At 45.2% G+C, this 24,354-nt stretch overlaps 1 protein-coding gene across 3 annotated transcripts in view; it reads left to right on the top strand.

The window, feature by feature from the left end:
- Positions 1 to 209: 209 nt before the first annotated feature.
- The window catches only part of LOC138651801 (guanylate-binding protein 1-like), a 33,892-nt gene continuing 9,747 nt past the window's right edge, over positions 210 to 24,354 (top strand). Inside the window, exons 1-5 of one of the 3 annotated variants that reach the window (XM_069742305.1) lie at positions 210 to 308; positions 8,533 to 8,777; positions 17,952 to 18,079; positions 18,197 to 18,306; positions 19,701 to 19,888. In XM_069742305.1, coding sequence (XP_069598406.1) covers positions 8,585 to 8,777; positions 17,952 to 18,079; positions 18,197 to 18,306; positions 19,701 to 19,888 — 619 coding nt within the window. In that variant the 5' untranslated portion in view covers positions 210 to 308; positions 8,533 to 8,584. Of the gene's footprint in view, positions 395 to 8,532; positions 8,778 to 17,951; positions 18,080 to 18,196; positions 18,307 to 19,700; positions 19,889 to 24,354 lie in introns of all 3 variants that reach the window. The other 2 variants (XM_069742306.1, XM_069742308.1) reach the window with 2 other exon arrangements.

The following is a 24,354-nucleotide window of genomic DNA, read 5'->3' as shown; positions in this document are numbered from 1 at the left end:
CGTGACATCCCCCTGTGAACCCGCAGGACCCGATACCAAGTACCCCACGGCCCCATGGGGCAATCCATATACACCTGTCCAGTCTTTTATTACTACTTTTAACTGCTCCAGGCTTCCCGATTGTAAAGAAATTCTGGAATTTTCCACTGTGGTGAAACCTGTATTTAGTGTTATCGTCTCATCTGTTTCACTTTCATTGTGAGTCGCAAGATTATTTTCTTTCAGTTTTGAGTCACTGCTATAATAGGAAAATGCAACTAGACGAAAAGACAAACAACCGGAGGCCGGAGAGGGAGCTGTGCTGTACGGTGAGAACCCGGTACTCCGCCACCCGGTACTCCACCACCCGGTACTCCGCCACCCGGTACTCCGCCATCCGGTACTCCGCCACCCGGTACTCCGCCATCCTGTGCTGTGTCATGTGCTGTGTGGGAAGGAGATGATCACTCCCATCATCCTCACACTTACCCCAGCGATAAGGAATGCTTAGATAATCTAGGAAGCATTGCAGCAAGGAAAAAATACACTTCTTATTATTTAGACACTGTTACATGAGTGCTATATACTGTAGCACTGTTATTATGTGGGCACTGTTATATGGGTACTATATGGCACTGTTATTATGTGGGCACTGTTATATGGGGCTATATGGCACTGTTATTATGTGGGCACTGTTATATGGGTACTATATGGCACTGTTATTATGTGGGCACTGTTATATGGGGCTATATGGCACTGTTATTATGTGGGCACTGTTATATGGGGACTATATGGCACTGTTATTATGTGGGCACTGTTATATGGGGACTATGTGGCACTGTTATTATGTGGGCACTGTTATATGGGTGATGTATGGCACTGTTATTATGTGGGCACTGTTATATGGGGACTATATGGCACTGTTATTATGTGGGTACTGTTATATGGGTGCTATATGGCACTGTTATTATGTGGGCACTGTTATATGGGGACTATATGGCACTGTTATTATGTGGGTACTGTTATATGGGTGCTATATGGCACTGTTATTATGTGGGCACTGTTATATGGGGACTATATGGCACTGTTATTATGTGGGCACTGTTATATGGGTGCTATATGACACTGTTATTATGTGGGCACTGTTATATGGGGACTATATGGCACTGTTATTATGTGGGCACTGTTATATGGGTGCTGTATGGCACTGTTATTATGTGGGCACTGTTATATGGGTGCTATATGCCACTGTTATTATGTGGGCACTGTTATATGGGTGCTTTATGGCACTGTTATTATGTGGGCACTGTTATATGGGTGCTATATGGCACTGTTATTATGTGGGCACTGTTATTATGTGGGCACTGTTATATGTGCGCTATATGGCACTGATATTATGTGGGCACTGTTATATGGGTGCTATATGGCACTGTTATTATGTGGGCACTGTTATATGGGTGCTATATGCCACTGTTATTATGTGGGCACTGTTATTATGTGGGTACTGTTATAGGGGTGCTATATGGCAGTTATTATGTGGGCACTGTTATATGTGTGCTATATGGCACTGATATTATGTGGGCACTGTTATATGGGTGCTATATGGCACTGTTATTATGTGGGCACTGTTATATGGGTGCTATATGCCACTGTTATTATGTGGGCACTGTTATTATGTGGGTACTGTTATAGGGGTGCTATATGGCAGTTATTATGTGGGCACTGTTATATGGGTGCTATATGGCACTGATATTATGTGGGCACTGTTATATGGGTGCTATATGGCACTGTTATTATGTGGGCACTGTTATATGGGTGCTATATGCCACTGTTATTATGTGGGCACTGTTATTATGTGGGTACTGTTATAGGGGTGCTATATGGCAGTTATTATGTGGGCACTGTTATATGGGTGCTATATGGCACTGTTATTATGTGGGTACTGTTATATGGGTGCTATATGGCACTGATATTATGTGGGTACTGTTATATGGGTGCTATATGGCACTGTTATTATCTGGGCACTGTTATATAGGTGCTCTATGGCACTGTTATTATGTGGGCACTGTTATATGGGTGCTATATGGCACTGATATTATGTGGGTACTGTTATAGGGGTGCTGTATGGCACTGATATTATGTGGGCACTGTTATATGGGTGCTATATGGCACTGATATTATGTGGGTACTGTTATATGGGTGCTGTATGGCACTGTTATTATCTGGGCACTGTTATATAGGTGCTCTATGGCACTGTTATTATGTGGGCACTGTTATATGGGGGCTGTATGGCACTGATATTATGTGGGTACTGTTATATGGGTGCTGTATGGCACTGTTATTATGTGGGTACTGTTATATGGGTGCTATATGGCACTGTTATTATCTGGGCACTGTTATATAGGTGCTCTATGGCACTGTTATTATGTGGGTACTGTTATATGGGTGCTGTATGGCACTGATATTATGTGGGTACTGTTATATGGGTGCTATATGGCACTGTTATTATCTGGGCACTGTTATATAGGTGCTCTATGGCACTGTTATTATGTGGGCACTGTTATATGGGTGCTATATGGCACTGTTATTATGTGGGTACTGTTATATGGGTGCTGTATGGCACTGATATTATGTGGGTACTGTTATATGGGTGCTATATGGCACTGATATTATGTGGGTACTGTTATATGGGTGCTATATGGCACTGATATTATGTGGGCACTGTTATAGGGGTGCTGTATGGCACTGATATTATGTGGGCACTGTTATATGGGTGCTATATGGCACTGATATTATGTGGGTACTGTTATATGGGTGCTGTATGGCACTGTTATTATCTGGGCACTGTTATATAGGTGCTATATGGCACTGATATTATGTGGGTACTGTTATATGGGTGCTATATGGCACTGTTATTATCTGGGCACTGTTATATAGGTGCTCTATGGCACTGTTATTATGTGGGCACTGTTATATGGGTGCTATATGGCACTGATATTATGTGGGTACTGTTATAGGGGTGCTGTATGGCACTGATATTATGTGGGCACTGTTATATGGGTGCTATATGGCACTGATATTATGTGGGTACTGTTATATGGGTGCTGTATGGCACTGTTATTATCTGGGCACTGTTATATAGGTGCTCTATGGCACTGTTATTATGTGGGCACTGTTATATGGGGGCTGTATGGCACTGATATTATGTGGGTACTGTTATATGGGTGCTGTATGGCACTGTTATTATGTGGGTACTGTTATATGGGTGCTATATGGCACTGTTATTATCTGGGCACTGTTATATAGGTGCTCTATGGCACTGTTATTATGTGGGTACTGTTATATGGGTGCTGTATGGCACTGATATTATGTGGGTACTGTTATATGGGTGCTATATGGCACTGTTATTATCTGGGCACTGTTATATAGGTGCTCTATGGCACTGTTATTATGTGGGCACTGTTATATGGGTGCTATATGGCACTGATATTATGTGGGTACTGTTATATGGGTGCTATATGGCACTGTTATTATCTGGGCACTGTTATATAGGTGCTCTATGGCACTGTTATTATGTGGGCACTGTTATATGGGTGCTATATGGCACTGATATTATGTGGGCACTGTTATATGGGTGCTATATGGCACTGATATTATGTGGGCACTGTTATATGGGTGCTGTATGGCACTGTTATTATCTGGGCACTGTTATATAGGTGCTCTATGGCACTGTTATTATGTGGGCACTGTTATATGGGGGCTATATGGCACTGATATTATGTGGGTACTGTTATATGGGTGCTATATGGCACTGATATTATGTGGGTACTGTTATATGGGTGCTATATGGCACTGTTATTATGTGGGCACTGTTATATGGGTGCTGTATGGCACTGTTATTATCTGGGCACTGTTTGGTACTCTTTAACCTCTTCTCACCCTGCGCTCTAAGTGCATGTAGCAACTTTTCTAAACTCTATCTTTAGACACATGCACTGGAACATGTTCCTCTATAACCATGCCCATTTTATAAGCCACCACTATAACACGGTCCCCTCCCTCAATGTGCACTTTGCCCCCTAATAAGTCAGGATTAAAGTCAAATATCAACAGGAACAACAGCCAAGTGAAAAATTTTAACCCCTCAAGGGCACAGACAATTTTTGTTTTTACTCTTTGGTTTTTTTCTGTCCCTTATTCACTTTATTTCCATAGACAGCCAGATGAGGGCCTGTGTTTTGCAGGATTGATTCTAGTTTTGAATGACGCCATTCAGTTTACAAAGTATTGTACTGAAAAGTGTCAAACAAATTAAAAATGAGGCGAAACAGTAAAAAAAGTACTTCCGCCATTGTTGTGTGTGTGTGTGTGGGGGTGGGGGGGGGAGGGATTGGGGGGTGTGGGAGCGTGGAGTCATTTTTACATCATTAATTGTATGGTAAAAATGGCATGGCAACATAATTCTCAGGGTCAGTTTAATTACAGCGATAACAAACTTTTATGCTTTGCTTTTAAATTTTTTTTTCAATATTTACAAAAAAAAAATTTTTTTAGTTTTATGGCAGCAACAGGCCCCCGATTATCGTGACAAACCATTGGCACCCCACCACTACTTTAATGGGTGACCAAGGGCTGCCTCTCCAGGATTGTTCAACTTAAATGCCGCTGACAGAGATTGACTGCAGCATTTGATTGCTTGCAAAGCAGAGATCTGAGCTACCTCTGATTGCTACTTTTAGAGGGAAGTGCTGGCTGTATCATACTGTCATGTATGTACTGTCATGTACTCAGTTTGGGGATTTCATCCAATGACCTGTTGCTCCGTGGTCAGTTCCTCTGTCTGCTGAGCTATTTTTTTCCCTGTCCAAATGCTGATGGTTCCATTTGTCTTTGTTCCCCCTTGTTGATTTGATCCTCTCCAGGTTTTTCCCATTTTCCTGTTTTAGTATGCACCATTCTGGGTGTGGTTTTATATTCACTGCACTTCCTTGCTGGCTATACTGGACTTTGGTTTAGGAGTTCCAGCCGTTCAGCTAAGGGGTTTGCATTGCATGGTAAACACCAGTTGAATTTCTGCTGTGAGTCTGTATATATTCCTTCCCAGTTCCTCTTCCTTTCAGCTCTTTAGATTTCTGGGAGGTTATACTTGTTCCGTTTAATTTTGCCTCGCCTTAGATTCTCCTGTCTACTTTATATGAACGTGTTTTAATTTCCTCACGCGGGTTTTATATCTTCCTGCACACTTTCCTCTTCTCTTGTTGGCAGTGTGTTGAGGCCTCCACTCTGAGGTACGAGAAACCCCTCGATGGACTTTTAGGGAGCCAGTTCCGAGGTGGTGTTTTTGAGATGTGCTACTACAGTCTTTCTAGTCAGTTGGGGATGGGTGCGGCGTAGGAGGTAGTCTCTTTTTCCATTACCAGTGAGTGTGTGTTACATTTGTAGACTTTCAGAGATCGGGATGTTGTCACGGACAGGAGGCAGATCAAGAGTTAGCAAATTTATTAACAGTTGAAAACTCCATGCAGGGAGGAAATGGATATGGGAGGCAAAGGTTATAACAATATGGGTGTTGGAGGGGAGAACGGGGTAAAAAGGTGTTAGGCGTATGTTCAGGAAGGGGAAAGAAGAGTACAACTTGTCAGTCTGTCAGCTTCTTGATTGCAGCGTCTCGGTTTCCAATGGTGGCACCGACAACAGCGGCACGTGATGTCTCAGGGTTGTCCTAGATAGTCGGAGATCCGGTCCCTTGATGCAGAGTCTTTGTTACACTAGGCAGGTTCCCGTGCCCGCGGTTTCCTCGTACTAGTCTCAGTTCTTTATATGGTATCACCGGAGTGTGGCTCTGCTCCGCAGCACAGGCGGGCAAGGGATAGGCATATACTGGCGCAGTCACTGGTACAAGGCTAGGCTGCACGCACGCAGCAGTCACAGGTCCCACGTGTGAGTAACCTCCCGACATGGGCACGTGGAACGTAGGGAGAGTCGCTGTCTGATGTCCGCAAGCAGTGGACACAATTACCGGGATTGCACTAGGTGGGCCTACGTTTCCAAGATGCCCTGCTACAAAGGCCTGTACCTCACCCTGCTGCGTGCTCTGCCTTCCTGCCAGAACTCCTACTTTTCTCCCGCGCGCAGTCCTTTTGTCCTTTTTATCCCTGACCCGCCCCCTGCTGACAAGTGCAAAGGTCGGTCCCGGCCAGAAAGCTCTTCCCCGTGCAACAATGGTGACAGTCCCGACAGTTCTGGAACCGGCGCAAGAGAGGTACCCCCGAATCGGTTCATCTTCTTACACCTTCATAACCGATACAGCCAGCACCTGCCCTTTGCGGGGCAGGCTTATCTATACATTATTATTATTATTTATTTATATAGCACCATTGATTCCATGGTGCTGTACATGAGAAGGGGTTACATACAAGTTACAAATATCACATACAGTAAACAAACTAACAATGACGGACTGATACAGAGGGGCGAGGACCCTGCCCTTGCGGGCTTACATTCTACAGGATTATGGGGAAGGAGACAGTAGGTTGAGGGTTGCAGGAGCTCCGGTGTTGGTGAGGCGGTAGCTCCGGTGTTGGTGTCGGTGTTATACATTAGCATCCCCTATATGTGGACAGAAGGGGCTAACATTAATTATCATTAATTGCAGCTAGGTCCTTTATATAACCCCTTAGCTGCTGAGATCAATAGCAGCTGTAGCATCTAAAGTATTTAAAAGTACTTTTATTCCTCTATGCACGCCTACAAAATAATTGCTAGGTACCAAATCTCAGAATGTCAGAATTGATGGATTTTTTGGTGGGTCAAGCTCGTGGGAAGGGAAAGTTCCAAAATGAACTTAAAAGAAGATGTGTCTCCATAGCTGGAACCAGCAGAGAAATGATTTTTCCAAGTTTATAGGGGCTTAGTGTGCGGTGCCACAGGGAGAGGCCTAAAGAAGAGGGAGAATGAAAATAAATGGGAAGGAACGGTGTGGGAAAGGGAAAAGAAGCTGGATGACTAGAGAGTGATAAAAAATAGTAATAATGATAAATAAAGAGGAAGGATTGGATTATTATCATTTTTATTACTCTCTAGTTGTAATGACCAGAGGTCCGAATAAGATCCAGTGAGTCACAAACCAAGACCAAGGCAGAAATCTCCAACGGTATTTACGCAAAGGCAAAATAATCAAGGTAATATGGAGAATATTAAGGCAGATGCACCCCAAAGATACACTAGCTCAGCAGCAGCTGAAATCACTGTGCCACTCCAAGGTCTCCTGAGAACTGTATACTCCAACAGGCTAGTAAGAAATTTACCTAACAGGCAACTAAAAACAGGAACAAGTGTAAATTGAATGTAGTGTTATCAAGGGAGCCCCTGGAATGGCACACTGAGTATAACTTACACAACTCTAATATAAGATACACCTCTAAAGTAACAATTTAACACTCTGAGCAGAGATACCCGGGTATCTATAACTATGGTACCGTATCCTGAGATGGATTTCCTCTCAGGCAGGAATCCGCACAGGCTGCAGCCAGTCCATATCTTCAGCGCCAATAAGTTACAGCAAGCTCCTCTTGTCTTGTCGGCCGATGCCGAGCCCAAACGCCGGGGACTTAGTTAGTGGTCTCACGATGTTGTCTCTGCTTCTGTAGCTCCTAGGAATGCTTCCACGACAATCCGTCCGTCTCTGTATCAGCAGTCTGTCCAGACTTGTTTCTCCACTCAATGCACAGGGAATCCACAGACTTCCAAATTCGTACTGGGTTCTTAGTAAAGTCTCAGTCTTTTCTTAGATAAAGGGTTAACTCCTCTCCAGGAAACGTTAGCAACACAAGTCTCTCACAGAGTTAAACAAAAGGTTAGCTCTTCTCCAGGGGAACGTTAGCAACAAAAAGTCTCTCAAAACCTTCTTTTCCTCCAAAAACACTTGCAGTAAATCCACACACAGTCTCTTTTTAAGATCTCACAGCAGCTTCTCCCTTTGCTTCCCGCCTTTTCTCTCTCAGCTCTCACTTCCTAGTTTCACTTTACACACGAGACACTAGACCCCACCCCCCAGCACACATTGTCTCTGGGAGTTTTGCACGGTCTGTCTTCTGCTGCAACAGGCAAAAACCACAGGGTCCTAGTGCCCTCTCAGTGGGACTACAGTTCACCCTCTTACATAGTCATACAGATTCTTTCCCCTTTCCAAGATCGGGAAAAGAAAAAAAAATTAAAACATTGATTACGCTTTATCTAATTGGAAGGGGATATGGTCATTGTAGCCAATATATTGGTAGTGGGAAGTGAAAGCGCCCTAATACATTTTTTTTCCACCCAGGAGCTCTAGTAATCTAGTGCTTTACTGTATGACTTTTTTGATATTACATTATGTGGAGATTGTGCAACCAATGTGAGCAAAAAAAAGCTGCAGTGTAAAGCATCTGGATGAATAAAACAGAAATCTGTAAAAAAAGAGATTTCAGACCACCGCAGACCCCTATAGACAGTGCAGCTGAGCCGGAGTCTCTGAGAATCGCGATGTCCTATAATCATTATGTTTCTGTCTTATAGAAGTAGACGAAGTAGAAGAATAAGAAATAGAAGGAGAAGACCCCCACTGACGATGGCTCCGCTCCTTCCTATGTCGCGGCCGATCTGCCTGATAGAAAATGTTGATGGGAATACGCTGGTTCTCAATAAAGAAGCCGAGAAAATCCTTCTGGAAATCTCACAGCCGGTGGTGGTGATCGCAATCGTAGGAAAATACCGGACAGGAAAATCTTATCTGATGAACAAACTGGCCGGGAGCAGAACGGGTGAGTGATAAAGGCGAGCGCCAAACATGTCCTATGTATGAAAAATGTATGATCGGGGGTCCGGTCACTGATCGGGGGGAGCGCCGCTCATCCACAGAGGTCACATGTCCATGACCGACCACTGCTCCACTCATTGTCTATGGGAGACCGGTCATACATGGACATTGCTGCTCCACTGACACAGAAACATCGCACGAAATGTACTTATCATTATGTGTAAGGTGTGAAAAGATGTAATGTATGTATGTCAGCAGGTGGGAAGATGCAGTAACGGACCGGAGGCAGAGCAAGGGTTAACGTGGGGTTTAATTTAACAGAGGATACTCAGCGCAGGGAGAAGAGGAGGTAGGGTTGAATTAAGGAGGGGTTTTGTAACTTGGGAAAAACAGATGCAGGTAAACAAGACAAAGAGTTCAGAGATATTACACTTATCAGTCCGACGTCGTCCGAAGTTGGATTCCTGGATTCCAGCGGTGGCGCCAAGGCCGTGGCGCGTAAAGGTATCCGATGTAGTCCTGGAATAGGTGGCGTCCTGCATCGCGGCGGCGGTGATTCCTCGTGATCCTGATGGGGTCCTGGGTCCGGAAGGTGAAGAGCAGGCAGGGCTAAAGTCTTTAACCTCAGCAGAGGCTAGGGCTGCTCAGCGGTTAAATGCAGGCTGACCAGGAAACCGTTCACAGCGGGTCACCCGGCTTCCCTGCCGGTACGTGCGTGCGTCTAAGCTCTGACCGCGGATCTTGTCACTACCGGTCAGCGGTGTCAATGGTGTTGGCGGCGTCAGCGGTGTGACCAGACCTGGGGCATGCTTCTGTTGATAGTCTCTAGTCGTCGATCTGAGGCCCCTCGGGCTTAGGCCTGCTCCGTCTCGATGCTCAAAGGTCGGAGTGCTGACACTGATCTCCTGCGCACTGTACATTCCCGACAAGTCTGCTTGGTTTCCCGCTTGCCGTGGCTTTTTTAGCTTAGCTGCACCCCCAATCACTGAGTGCAAAGGTCGGTCCAGGGCATTAAGCTTTCCCTCGTGCAACATAGGTGACAGCCCCGACAGTTCTGGATCCGCCACGGAAAAGGTACTCCTGATCCAGTTCTTCTCCTTACATGTACACAGTGACTGCACCAGCAGAAAAGTGAGTGCAGCTCTGAAGTATAATACAGGATGTAACTCAGGATCAGTAATGTAATGTATGTACACAGTGACTGCACCAGCAGAATAGTGAGTGCAGCTCTGGAGTATTAATACAGGATGTAACTCAGGATCAGTAATGTAATGTATGTACACAGTGACTGCACCAGCAGAATAGTGAGTGCAGCTCTGGAGTATAATACAGGATGTAACTCTGGATCAATAATGTAATGTATGTACACAGTGACAGCACCAGCAGAATAGTGAGTGCAGCTCTGGAGTATAATACAGGATGTAACTCAGGATCAGTAATGTAATGTATGTACACAGTGACTGCACCAGCAGAATAGTGAGTGCAGCTCTGGGGTATAATACAGGATGCAACTCAGGATCAGTAATGTAATGTATGTACACAGTGACTGCACCAGCAGAATAGTGAGTGCAGCTCTGGGGTATAATACAGGATGCAACTCAGGATCAGTAATGTAATGTATGTACACAGTGACCGCACCAGCAGAATAGTGAGCGCAGCTCTGGGGTATAATACAGGATATAACTCAGGATCAGTAATGTAATGTATGTACACAGTGACTGCACCAGCAGAATAGTGAGTGCAGCTCTGGGGTATAATACAGGAGGTAACTCAGGATCAGTAATGTAATGTATGTACACAGTGACCGCACCAGCAGAACAGTGAGTGCAGCTCTGGGGTATAATGCAGGATGTAACTCAGGATCAGTAATGTAATGTATGTACACAGTGACTGCACCAGCAGAATAGTGAGTGCAGCTCTGGAGTATAATACAGGATGTAACTCAGGATCAGTAATGTAATGTATGTACACAGTGACTGCACCAGCAGAATAGTGAGTGCAGCTCTGGGGTATAATACAGGATGTAACTCAGGATCAGTAATATAATGTATGTACACAGTGACTGCACCAGCAGAATAGTGAGTGCAGCTCTGGGGTATAATACAGGATGTAACTCAGGATCAGTAATGTAATGTATGTACACAGTGACTGCACCAGCAGAATAGTGAGTGCACCTCTGGGGTATAATACAGGATGTAACTCAGGATCAGTAATGTAATGTATGTACACAGTGACTGCACCAGCAGAATAGTGAGTGCAGCTCTGGAGTATAATACAGGATGTAACTCAGGATCAGTAATGTATGTACACAGTGACAGCACCAGCAGAATAGTGAGTGCAGCTCTGGGGTATAATGCAGGATGTAAGTCAGGATCAGTAATGTAATGTATGTACACAGTGACTGCACCAGCAGAATAGTGAGTGCAGCTCTGGAGTATAATACAGGATGTAACTCAGGATCAGTAATGTATGTACACAGTGACAGCACCAGCAGAATAGTGAGTGCAGCTCTGGAGTATAATACAGGATGTAACTCAGGATCAGTAATGTAATGTATGTACACAGTGACTGCACCAGCAGAATAGTGAGTGCAGCTCTGGGGTATAATACAGGATGTAACTCGGGATCAGTAATGTAATGTATGTACACAGTGACTGCACCAGCAGAATAGTGAGTGCAGCTCTGGGGTATAATGCAGGGTGTAACTCAGGATCAGTAATGTAATGTATGTACACAGTGACTGCACCAGCAGAATAGTGAGTGCAGCTCTGGGGTATAATACAGGAGGTAACTCAGGATCAGTAATGTAATGTATTTTTTTTTTGATTTAAATAGATTTTTATTAACAATATAAGAAAAAAAAGAACAACAGAATGCCATTTACATTGCATTATATCAGATACACATTTTCTTACTTTAATAAACCCCAACATTACCCCAACTACCCCCCTCCCCCATAAGACAGCTCAGTCTCAATCTCCACCCCATCGAGGCATTATCTGCCTCATGTAATTTATCCTCTTCCAGGTCTTAGGAGACACGACGCCTATACTCCTCAATCCAAATCAAGCCAAGGAGACCATATTTTATTAAAGAGTTCTATTTTCCCCCTTTTACTGTACACCCCCTTTTCCAATTTTAGACCATGTTGAACATATTGGAGAAATTCCCTTCTCACAGGTGGTTCCGCGTTTATCCAGTTTCGTGCTATTACTTTCCTGGCCATGTAGAGTAGCCTAGCGATTGCAATCTTCCAAGTATTGTCAACTCCAATTTCTTCCACATATCCCAGCACACATACTATCGGGTCTCTAACAACTCTGCACTTATATGCTGCTTCAACCCGGCTCAAAACCACCACCCAAAAGGCAGCCAGTCTCGGACACGTCCACATCATGTGATATATTCCTGCCTTCTCACTCGCACACCTCGGACACCCAGAATTGGCACGCAATCCCGCTTTGTATAACACTTCCGGAGATTTATATACCCTATGCAAAATGTATAGCTGCGAGAGCCTATATGGTTCACTCAAGGACAGTCGCGGAACCCACTCCATCACCGATTCCCAGGTTTCATTTTCCATCGGCCCCACTTCTCTCTCCCACTTAGCTCTCGCCTTTATAGGGAAATCTAGCAGAAATGTGTGCATAAGGTCCTTATACAGAGTGGAAATAACTCCCCTTGTAGTACCCTCACCACACACATACTCCAACACTATATCATCTTGAACCCTGATATCAGCCTTCTTATTCTGAGCTCTAAAGGCATGTCTCATCTGCGCATACTGATATTCCCCTGTGGATCGCAAACCAAATTCTTCCTGCAATTGGGAAAAGGACTTCAGCTCCTGCTGCTGGATTATCTGGTGAACAAAGCAAATTCCCTTATTCTGCCATTCCATCAATCCTCCCAGGGCCTCAAAATCCTTTAAGTTGTGGTTAGACCATATCGGTGTGAATTTAGTCAACCCTGTAACCCCACGAATCTGCCTTAGTCTATTCCATAATTTACGAATCAGGAACAGGGTTGGGTATATTTTCCCCAGCGCGCCCAATGAGCCATCCTCCAAACACCTGGCCATCGGTCGTCGGTCCGTCACCTCTTCCAATAGCTGTTGTACTGCACTGGATGACGCCCCTCGCGCCCAGCCCTTCAAATGCTGGCTCTGGGCCGCAAGGAAGTATATTTCCGGGTTGGGCAAAGCCAAACCACCATCTTCCTTGGGTCGTTGAAGCGTCTCCAAGCTAATACGTGGATATTGTCTACCCCATATCAAACTTCTAAAGAGGGCATTAATCTGCCTGAACTTCCCCCGAGGGATCCAAATTGGTGCGTTATGCAGAACATAAAGAATTTTGGGCATAAGGACCATTTTAATAAGGTTTACCCTACCGACGACCGATAGATGTAGCTTATTCCAGGCGTCTACCTTTGCCTTGAGTACCCCCATAACAGGAGTCAAATTTCTTTGCAGAAACTCCGCCACCGGCACCGAAATCCATATTCCAAGATATTTAAATTGGGAAACCACCTTCAGCCTCTCATCCCCAACATCCTCACTCACATTCTCTCCTACGTCATCCACTCTAAAAAGAACCGTCTTATCCCAATTAATTGTTAGTCCCGACACAGTACCAAATCTCTCAACAATTTCAACGGCCCCTCTTAGTGAATTGTCTGGATCCTCCAGGAACAGCAAAACATCATCCGCATATAACGCTATTTTTTCCTCTACTTTGCCATACCTAAACCCAGGGACCCCATCCGACTGCCGAATCTTAGCAGCAAGAGGTTCTACAGCCAACGCGAACAGGAGGGGTGACAGCGGGCATCCCTGCCTAGTACCCCTAGCCAGCCCTATAGGACGAGATAGCTCCCCATTTACTCTAATTCTGGCGGATGGTAATGAGTACAACAGCTGTATCCAGGCCACAAACTGCGGGCCAAACCCCATACATTCCAGCACCTGCCAGAGGTACCCCCATTCGACGCTGTCAAACGCCTTGTGTGCATCTAGCGATACAATCACTCTTCGACCACAGTTATCAGACTCTACCTGCAAATTTACATATAACCTCCGCAAATTGATCGCCGTTGATCTATCCGGCATAAAGCCAGATTGGTCCGAATGCACCAGACTCGCAATAACACTAGAGAGGCGGAGAGCCAACACCTTGGCCAGAAGCTTGACATCAATTGTTAGTAAAGAAATTGGGCGGTACGACTCCGGTTTCCCCAAGTCCTTATCCTCCTTTGGAATGACCACTATTATGGCCTCTCTCATAGAGGCTGGCAAGCGCCCACAAGACCTAGCTTCCTCCAATACCATTTTTAATCTAGGAATCAACACTTCTGCCAACCCTTTATAGATCTCAGCGGGTAACCCATCGACCCCAGGCGCCTTCCCATTGGCCATAGACATCAATGCCCGACTCAATTCCTCCTCAGTGATAGGGGCCTCAAGGCTCTCCCTATCTGCCTCACTCAGTCTCGGCAAATCCAGACCTTCCAAGAAAGTCAGTGCATCCTCGACCGATTCACCAACCCGAGAGGAATACAAATCTGCATAGAAGTCCGCAAAGGCTCTCAAAATTTCAGGTGTTTCCGTTATTTTACCTCCACTAGCAGAATCCAAAGAGTGTATATATGAAGAACCTCTCTGAGCAGCAGCCACTACCGACAGCATATGTCCCACTGTTTCTCCCTCCTGATAGAACAATACCCTTTGGAAATCTCGTTTCCTCTCAGCTTTACCTAGCAGAATTTTTTCCAAATGATTTTGTGCGTTTTTCATTCTTTTCTCTGCCTCAGGGGTTCCCAGTGTGGCCATCCCATCCTCTGCTTCCTTCAACTCCTCAACTGCCGCTTTTTCTACCTCTCTCGTCCTCCGCTTACACCTACTAATGTCCCTAAACAGTAGTCCCCTCAGGTACGCCTTCATTGCATCCCAAATTGTAAGAGCGTCGGCGCTTCCATCATTTAAGAGAAAGAATTCCGCCACCTCCCGTCCTATACTTTCCAACTCAATACTCTGTAACCAATTAGGATGAATCTTCCATTCTCTCCCACTTAGCGAGCGAGCCCCCTCCAATCTAACCTCTACTTCAATTGGACTATGGTCCGACAAGGCCCTTGGCAGATATCTCACCTCCCCAACCAGTGTGTCCAAGATCCTGTTACCCAGAGCCATATCGATTCTAGAGAGTGTGGCATGTGCCGGTGAATAACATGAGTACCCTCTCTCCCCCACATGTCTAACCCTCCACAGATCAATCAAACCTATCTCCTGTATATAGGTGCCAAATGTTGTTATGTGTCCCTCCGACCTATTCTGAGTATTTTTATTTTTATCCCAATATTCATCACAGATGTTATTTAGATCTCCGATAATTATTAACGGTGTCGGTCCCCATTTTTCCACTCGCTCCATTACTTCTCTAATCTTCCTGCTAGAGTAGGGAGGCGGAATATACATCGTGGCAACACACAGCATCACTCCATACATTATACACCGTAATAGTACATACTGTCCCTCCACGTCCACATATACCTTCACCTCCTCATACTGAACTCCCGCTGGAACCAAGATTGAGACTCCTCTTGCATACGTGGAGAAGGTAGAATGATATCCCCTCTGGATCCATCGTCTATTCAAAACATCCACTTTTTCCCTTACCAAATGCGTCTCCAGCAAGCATATCATTGAGGCCCTTTGGTCTCTTGCATATTGCAAACACGCAGCACGTCTAGATTTCTCCCCTAGGCCTCTCACATTCCAGCACAAAATCTTAAAACGGGTCCCCATCACTTGGCTCATCTTCACTATAAGTATCATCAATTTTGAGCTCAGGCTGTCTAACTACCCTCCCCCCCCCCCCTCCCAACTCCCCCTCCCACCCTTCCCCCCTCACATCTAACCATTCCACCTCTTTCCAAGAGTGGGGCATCATCGCCCATAGCGAACACTCCGTTTGGCATTACCTTCCCAACCCTCCTCCCACCACTGTACATAGCAGGATTTCAGACATTTTGAAAAATAACGTTCTCAAAACATTTTAACTTAGAATTATTTGCACACACAAGAAGCCTGCATACACTTAAAATATGCCGCATACCCTTCCTCCCCCTTTCCCAGCAACCATTACACCATCCCTTTAACTTAATACAATCCAGCTCCCTTCTTCACCACCCATACCCCCTGGTTTGTCAATCACATGACTCTTTTCCAACTGACAGATAAGTAAACAACTTCAGACTCTTCCCCCAGTTTCAGTCTCCTTTTCCTTTAAGCTTTTTAGCATTAATATCGATCCACTGGGTAGCGTCCTCCGGCTTCTGGAAAAAATGAATTTTATCAAACGCCACCACCCTCAGTCTTGCTGGGAACATCATGGAATACTGCACACCCAATTCCCTCAGCCGTCTCTTGATACCCGTGAACATCATCCGTTGTCTCTGCACCAGAGTAGAATAGTCCGGGTAGATAGCAATCTTCTGGCCTTCAACTGTCAGATCCGTCATGTCTCTGGCCTTCCTCAGTATAATGTCTCTGTCTCTATAGTTTAGAATTTTGGCGAGCATGGTACGGGGATTCGCTCCAGGGACAGGTGGTTTCGGCGGGACCCTATGCGCTCTTTCTACCGCGAACACTTTTGTTAGCGCCATATCTCCAAATGTCTCTAACAGCCATTTTTCAATATATTCCGTTGGATTCCTCCCTTCAGCTTTTTCAGGGATGCCCACTATGCGAATATTATTTCTTCTGGACCTGTTCTCAAGGTCCTCATTTTTCGCAGCCAATTCAGCTATTGCTTGAGTGAACTTTTTCTCTGCTTTTTGCAGCTGCACTATATGATCTTCTGCAGTGCTCACTCTCTCCTCTACCTCCCCCACACGTTTGTCAATCTTCTGCATGGCTGCGTTTATCTGGGCTGTGTCCCCCTTAACCTCCTGTATCTGTATGGTCAGAGATTGTTTACATGAAGAGACTAGCGCAAAAACGTCTCTTAGGGTAGGCTCAGCTTCTGGCGCCATTTCCTCGGGTCCCCCTTCTGCCACCGCCATTTTACTCTCCTTTCTCCCCTGTTGTACCTCATGTTCTCCTGCTGGGCTCTCCTCCTCCTCCTCCTCTTCGGTATCAGCTCCGGCTCCCTCCTCTGCGGCCTCCGCTCTCGCAAACTGCTGGAGCTTTGCCGCTACCTCCATGCGCTTTCTGCATGCGGCGTTCTCCTTGTCTGCCTTTTCCCTCAAGTCGGCGCCATCTTGGATTGCGCCTGCATCCCCGGCTCCCGCGTCCTTCTGCCGTCTCCTGGTCATGTTCGTCGGTTCCATCGCTACCGAACAGCACCGCCGGCCTCTCCAAGTCTCCCCGCAGCCAGTAAGCCCCCGCAGGGACCAAACAGCAGCGGCTCTGCAGGATTTTACAATATACAGCGGCGGGAGCTCACAGCCGCACGTCCGCTCACATGGACTCTCAGGCCACGCCCCCAGTAATGTAATGTATGTACACAGTGACTGCACCAGCAGAATAGTGAGTGCAGCTCTGGAGTATAATACAGGATGTAACTCAGGATAAATAATGTAATGTGTGTACACAATGACTGCACCAGCAGAATAGTGAGTGCAGCTCTGGGGTATAATACAGGATGTAACTCAGGATCAGTAATGTAATGTATGTACACAGTGACTGCACCAGCAGAATAGTGAGTGCAGCTCTGGAGTATAATACAGGAGGTAACTCAGGATCAATAATGTAATGTATGTACACAGTGACTGCACCAGCAGAATAGTGAGTGCAGCTCTGGGGTTTAATACAGGATGTAACTCAGGATCAGTAATGTAATGTGTGTACACAATGACTGCACCAGCAGAATAGTGAGTGCAGCTCTGGGGTATAATACAGGATGTAACTCAGGATCAGTAATGTAATGTATGTACACAGTGACTGCACCAGAAGAATAGTGAGCGCAGCTCTGGAGTATAATACAGGATGTAACTCAGGATCAGTAATGTAATGTATGTACACAGTGACCGCACCAGCAGAATAGTGAGTGCAGCTCTGGTGTATAATACAGGAGGTAACTTAGGATCAGTAATAGTAACAATATTAGAGATTAGCCATTTATTTGCTCTTTTGTGCTACAGAAATAAATTGTTTGGTTGTAAATGTCTCCAGGTTTTGCTCTGGGATCCAGCATCCAGTCGAAGACTAAAGGGATTTGGATGTGGTGCGTTCCTCACCCTCAGAAATCCGGACAGACACTTGTCCTCCTGGACACTGAGGGTCTCGGTGATGTGGAAAAGGTGAGTTACAGCCTCTGTCTCGTCTCCTATCGGTCAGACATTGATCAGTCTCTTGTCTCCTCCGTCCCTCTCCGGTGTTGTGGATCTGCAGTAATCTTTTCCTCTTTTCCTCTTCAGGGCGACTGTAAGAACGATGCCTGGATCTTCTCCTTGGCCGTCATGTTGAGCAGCTCCTTGGTGTTTAACAGTTTGGGGACGATTGACCAGCAGTCTATGGAGCAGCTGCAGTATCCAAAATACACTTCTTCAAAAACCTTTTTATTTACATTAAAAGATGGCTTGTCATCTTCTCCCCTGGTGTAAATGCCGCTGTTCTCCTGAATCCGGCGATTTTTTTTTTCTTTTCTTCATGCCCATCTCAATTTTTGAGATATGACCTCCTCTCTATGTAATTCTAGTTCTTTAAGCCAACTGGGCGTAGTTCTCAAAAACGCACCCACAGAAGAGTTGAGGATCACATCTACTTGGCTAGGAAAACTATTTTTATAGAGGGAAGTGAAGGCCATATCTCTGGGACGGAGAGGCACAGGAACAAGAGAAAAATATCGTCTTTTTCAGGAAAACGGCAGCATTTCCACTGGGTTAAAAAAAATACATTTCAAGGTGGACATATATAGATTATTTTTGCATTTATCAATAGCCGATGTGAATATATTAAAACTTATAATATAATGTTATGGGAAATTCTCATCTTCCAGCAGCTGAAATTCCCCTTTCTCTGTATGGATATTCTTAACAAAGGTTAAGCTCAGCTGCTCCATGGGATCTATAGTGAGTGACAATCCATATCTAATATGATCCTGCACTGTGCTGGGCTGTCAGGATTTTGATCGACAGCCCTACTGCTCAATCTGGTCTAGCCTACAGACATTTTCCCAGGTGTTTAATTATTTGCAACCTATTTATCTGGGTTGTTGTGTGCAGTCCTGTGTCAGTTGTAGCTTTGTTTAGTTAGGTGTGCCCTTGCTCTGTGTCTGACTTCTTCATCTTGTTGCTGACCTCAGATTTGCTTACACTATTTGTGTGTTATCCCTTCCGCTTTTGACGCTCTCTGACTTCAGGTATCTGATCCCGGACTTGGCCTCTGACTATCCATTTGTTGTACTCTCTTGTATTGACGTACCCTCCTGGCATTTGACCCCGGACTGTTTTCTGACCACTCCTTTGACTCCTGACTACCCTGTCTCACTGCTTACCCCTGAGTAGTGAGTGAGATGCACATTTGTCTATACATAGTAAATCAAGTGTATCGGGCCAACTAGTGCTCATAAAAGAGGATGGGGGCCCACTGGGGGGATTCATCTGTCCCCCTGTGGGCCAGTACAAGCCTGTAGGTGGGGAAGAGATGGATGGAGTGTAATATGCAGACCCTCTGTCCTCCTCCCAGCACGTTCTTTTTTTGCCAATTTCAACGCGACCCTTCCATGTGTCTTACGAGCCCCATTCACACACGGCAGGTTTAAAATCATGTTGCAAAACTTGCAATGAATTTTCATTGCACATTCCAGCCTACTCAATAGAAAAGCTGAAATCCGTGGATGAAAAAAATTGGGGCAAAATTAGCATTTTTTTAATAACTCTACCACCGATTTACATTTTCCATAACCCCAACGTCACCCAGTTACGTCACTGAACTGACAAAACTGATCAAGCTGAAATCGTCTACTGAGGAAGACAACACCGGGGAATATAAGAGATATTTCCCATCGTTTACCTGGTGCGTCCGAGACTTTACTCTGTTACTGGAGAAGAATGGAAAAATGATATCAGAAGATGAATATCTGATGTCTTCTCTGGAGCTCAAGAAAGGTGATAAATTTGGACGACTTTGTTTTAGACTAGTGCGGTTGGGGAAAGAACGGGATTTTTTTTTACTAAAAGAAATACATCCGTAAAATCACACTAGACTGATAATGCTAGCAACTTTTACTTCTGTTATTTTTTAGTAATTTCTGGATTCACTTACAATTCTGAGAATTGAATTAGACAAGTTGTGCAACTTTTATTGTCACATTGATATCTGCAAAGATTTCCCAGCCTCATAAAGACTATTTTATTGCTCCTTCACTTTCTATATTAAATGTTAAAGGGGTTGTCCAACACTGGGTAAGCCCTTGCTACAGGGTCCAGGGAAGTAAAATAAATTATATTTACCTCTTGAACAAGCTCTCCTCTTCTCCAGTTAACTCTGAGTCCCCGAATTGTCAACATCTGGATGGGGCATCACAGCCACTGGTTGGCTAGAGTGCCAGTCCAGGAGGTAAATATCATATTTTTTTAATTCCACCCACTAAACCCATTAATGAAGGATCATCGTCCATCATCCTTGGTGGCAGTGGTGATAATCATCTCTGCACTGATGCAATGAAGGCAGGAGACAGCATTACCTTTACACATCTGTTGTGAATTCTGTGGCTGAGTTCACTCCTGTGGTCACAAGTGGTATTGCAGTCTCTGGGCTTCCTCCCTCAGATGTTTTGGTGAGCTCGTTGGCTGCCTTGCTATTTAGCTCCACCTGAGTCTGTCTTCCTTGCTCCTTGTCAATGTTCAGTGTTGGATCTGAGCTACTGCATCTTTCCTTGGGCCTGCTGCTCTGCTAGATAAGTGCTTCTAGTTTGTTTTCTGTTTTTTCTGTCCAGCTTGCTATTAACTTTTGCTGGAAGCTCTGAGAAGCAAAGGGGTGCACCGCCGTGCTGTTAGTTCGGCACGGTGGGTCTTTTTGCCCCTTTGCGTGGTTTTCGTTTTAGGGTTTTTTGTAGACTGCATAGTTCTCTTTGCTATCCTCGCTCTGTCTAGAATATCGGGCCTCACTTTGCTGAATCTATTTCATTCCTACGTTTGTCTTTTCATCTTGCTAACAGTCATTATATGTGGGGGGCTGCCTATTCCTTTGGGGTATTTCTCTGAGGTAAGTCAGGCTTGTATTTCTATCTTCAGGCTAGTCAGCTCCTCAGGCAGTGCCGAGTTGCATAGGTAGTGATAGGCGCAATCCACTGCTGCTAATAGTTGTGTGAGGATAGTTCAGGTACTGCAGTCTACAGAGATTCCACGTCTCAGAGCTCGTCCTATTGTTTTTGGTTATTGCCAGATCTCTGTATGTGCGCTGATTACTGCACGCTGTGTTGCCTGATTGCCAGCCATAACAGTACAAGGAGCCAACCAATGATTCCCAATAGAGGGAAAAAAGAAATCCTGACATCATTTTTTTTTTCTTAGCTCTGTCTTCAGTCTTTTTTTCCCCCTAGACATTAGAGTGCTTCAGGACACAGCTGTGGACATGGATATTCAGGCTCTGTGCTCCTCAATGGATAATCTCGTTGTAAATGTACAAAAGATTCAAGATACTATTGATCAGAAATCGATGCTAGAACCAAGAATTCCGATTCCTGATTTGTTTTTTGGTGACAGAACTAAGTTCCTGAGCTTCAGAAATAATTGTAAGCTATTTTTGGCCTTGAAACCTCATTCTTCTGGTAATCCTATTCAACAGGTTTTGATTATTATTTCTTTTTTGCGCGGCGACCCACAGGACTGGGCGTTTTCTCTTGCACCAGGAGATTCTGCATTGAGTAATGTTGATGCATTTTTCCAGGCGCTGGGATTGCTTTACGATGAGCCTAATTCAGTGGATCAGGCTGAGAAAAATCTGCTGGCTTTATGCCAGGGTCAGGATGATGTAGAAGTATATTGTCAGAAATTTAGGAAGTGGTCAGTACTCACTCTGTGGAATGAATCTGCACTAGCGGCTTTGTTCAGAAAGGGTCTCTCTGAAGCTCTTAAGGATGTAATGGTGGGATTTCCTATGCCTGCTGGTTTGAATGAGTCTATGTCCTTGGCCATTCAGATCGGTCGTCGCTTGCGCGAGCGTAAATCTGTGCACCATCTGGCGGTATTGTCTGAGAGTAAACCTGAGCCTATGCAGTGCGACAGGACTATGACTAAAGTAGAACGGCAAGAACACAGACGTCTGAACAGACTGTGTTTCTATTGTGGTGATTCTACTCATGCTATTTCTAATTGTCCTAAACGCACTAGGCGGTTCGATAGCTCTGCCGTTATTGGTACTGTACAGTCCAAATTCCTTTTGTCCATTACCTTAATGTGCTCTTTGTCATCGTATTCTGTCATGGCGTTTGTGGATTCAGGCGCTGCCCTGAATCTGATGGATTTGGATTATGCTAAACGTTGTGGATTTTTCTTGGAGCCTTTGCGGTGTCCTATTCCGTTGAGAGGAATTGATGCTACACCTTTGGCCAAGAATAAGCCTCAGTACTGGGCCCAGCTGACCATGTGCATGGCTCCTGCACATCAGGAAGTTATTCGCTTTCTGGTACTGCATAATTTGCATGATGTGGTCGTGTTGGGGTTGCCATGGCTACAAACCCATAATCCAGTATTGGATTGGAACTCTATGTCGGTAACCAGCTGGGGTTGTCAGGGAGTACATGGTGATGTTCCATTTTTGTCTATTTCGTCATCCATTCCTTCTGACATCCCAGAGTTCTTGTCGGACTTTCAGGATGTATTTGAAGAGTCCAAGTCTGATGCCCTACCTCCGCATAGGAATTGTAATTGTGCTATCGATTTGATTCCTGGTAGTAAATTCCCTAAGGGTCGTTTATTTAATTTGTCCGTACCTGAACACACCGCTATGCGCAGTTATGTGAAGGAGTCCCTGGAGAAGGGACATATTCGCCCATCGTCGTCACCATTGGGAGCAGGGTTCTTTTTTGTAGCCAAGAAGGATGGTTCGCTAAGACCGTGTATTGATTACCGCCTTCTTAATAAGATCACTGTTAAGTTTCAGTATCCCTTGCCATTGATTTCTGACTTGTTTGCTCGGATTAAGGGGGCTAGTTGGTTTACTAAGATTGATCTTCGTGGTGCGTATAATCTGGTGAGAATCAGGCAGGGAGATGAATGGAAAACGGCATTTAATACGCCCGAGGGTCATTTTGAGTATCTGGTGATGCCCTTCGGACTTGCCAATGCTCCATCTGTTTTTCAGTCTTTTATGCATGACATTTTCCGTGAGTATCTGGATAAATTCTTGATTGTTTACTTGGATGACATTTTGATCTTCTCAGATGATTGGGAGTCTCATGTGAAGCAAGTCAGAATGGTTTTCCAGGTACTGCGTGCTAATTCCTTGTTCGTGAAGGGATCAAAGTGTCTCTTCGGTGTGCAGAAAGTTTCATTTTTGGGGTTCATCTTTTCCCCTTCTACTATCGAGATGGATCCGGTTAAGGTTCAGGCCATCCAGGATTGGACTCAGCCGACATCTCTAAAAAGTCTGCAGAAATTCCTGGGCTTTGCTAATTTTTATCGTCACTTCATCTGTAATTTTTCTAGCATTGCCAGACCATTGACCGATTTGACCAAGAAGGGTGCTGATTTGGTTAATTGGTCTTCTGCTGCCGTGGAAGCTTTTCAGGAGTTGAAGCGTCGTTTTTGCTGTGCCCCTGTGTTGTGTCAACCTGATGTTTCTCTTCCGTTCCAGGTCGAGGTTGATGCTTCTGAGATTGGTGCAGGGGCGGTTTTGTCACAGAGAGGTTCTGGTTGCTCAGTGTTCAAACCATGTGCTTTCTTTTCCAGGAAATTTTCTGCTGCTGAGCGTAATTATGATGTGGGCAACCGAGAGTTGCTGGCCATGAAGTGGGCATTCGAGGAGTGGCGTCATTGGCTTGAGGGTGCTAAGCATCGCGTGGTGGTTTTGACTGATCATAAGAACCTTACTTATCTTGAGTCTGCCAAGCGCTTGAATCCTAGACAGGCCCGTTGGTCGTTATTTTTTGCTCGTTTTGATTTTGTGATTTCATACCTTCCGGGCTCTAAAAATGTGAAGGCGGATGCTCTGTCTAGGAGTTTTGTGCCCGACTCTCCGGGGTTATCTGAGCCGGCGAGTATCCTCAAGGAAGGAGTCATTGTGTCTGCCATCTCCCCTGATTTGCGGAGAGTGTTGCAGAAATTTCAGGCTAATAAACCTGATCGTTGTCCGGCCGAGAAACTGTTCGTCCCTGATAGGTGGACTAGTAAAGTTATCTCTGAACTTCATTGTTCGGTGCTGGCCGGTCATCCAGGAATCTTTGGTACCAGGGAGTTGGTTGCTAGATCCTTCTGGTGGCCATCTCTGTCACGGGATGTGCGTGCTTTTGTGCAGTCCTGTGGAATTTGTGCTAGGGCTAAGCCCTGCTGTTCACGTGCCAGTGGGTTGCTTTTGCCCTTGCCGGTCCCGAAGAGGCCTTGGACACATATTTCGATGGATTTCATTTCTG

The sequence above is a fragment of the Ranitomeya imitator genome, chromosome 10 (assembly GCF_032444005.1).
Source record: "Ranitomeya imitator isolate aRanImi1 chromosome 10, aRanImi1.pri, whole genome shotgun sequence".
NCBI lineage: Eukaryota > Metazoa > Chordata > Amphibia > Anura > Dendrobatidae > Ranitomeya > Ranitomeya imitator.
Note: the sequence above shows the minus strand (reverse complement) of the source record. Positions and strands in the feature narration are given on the sequence as shown.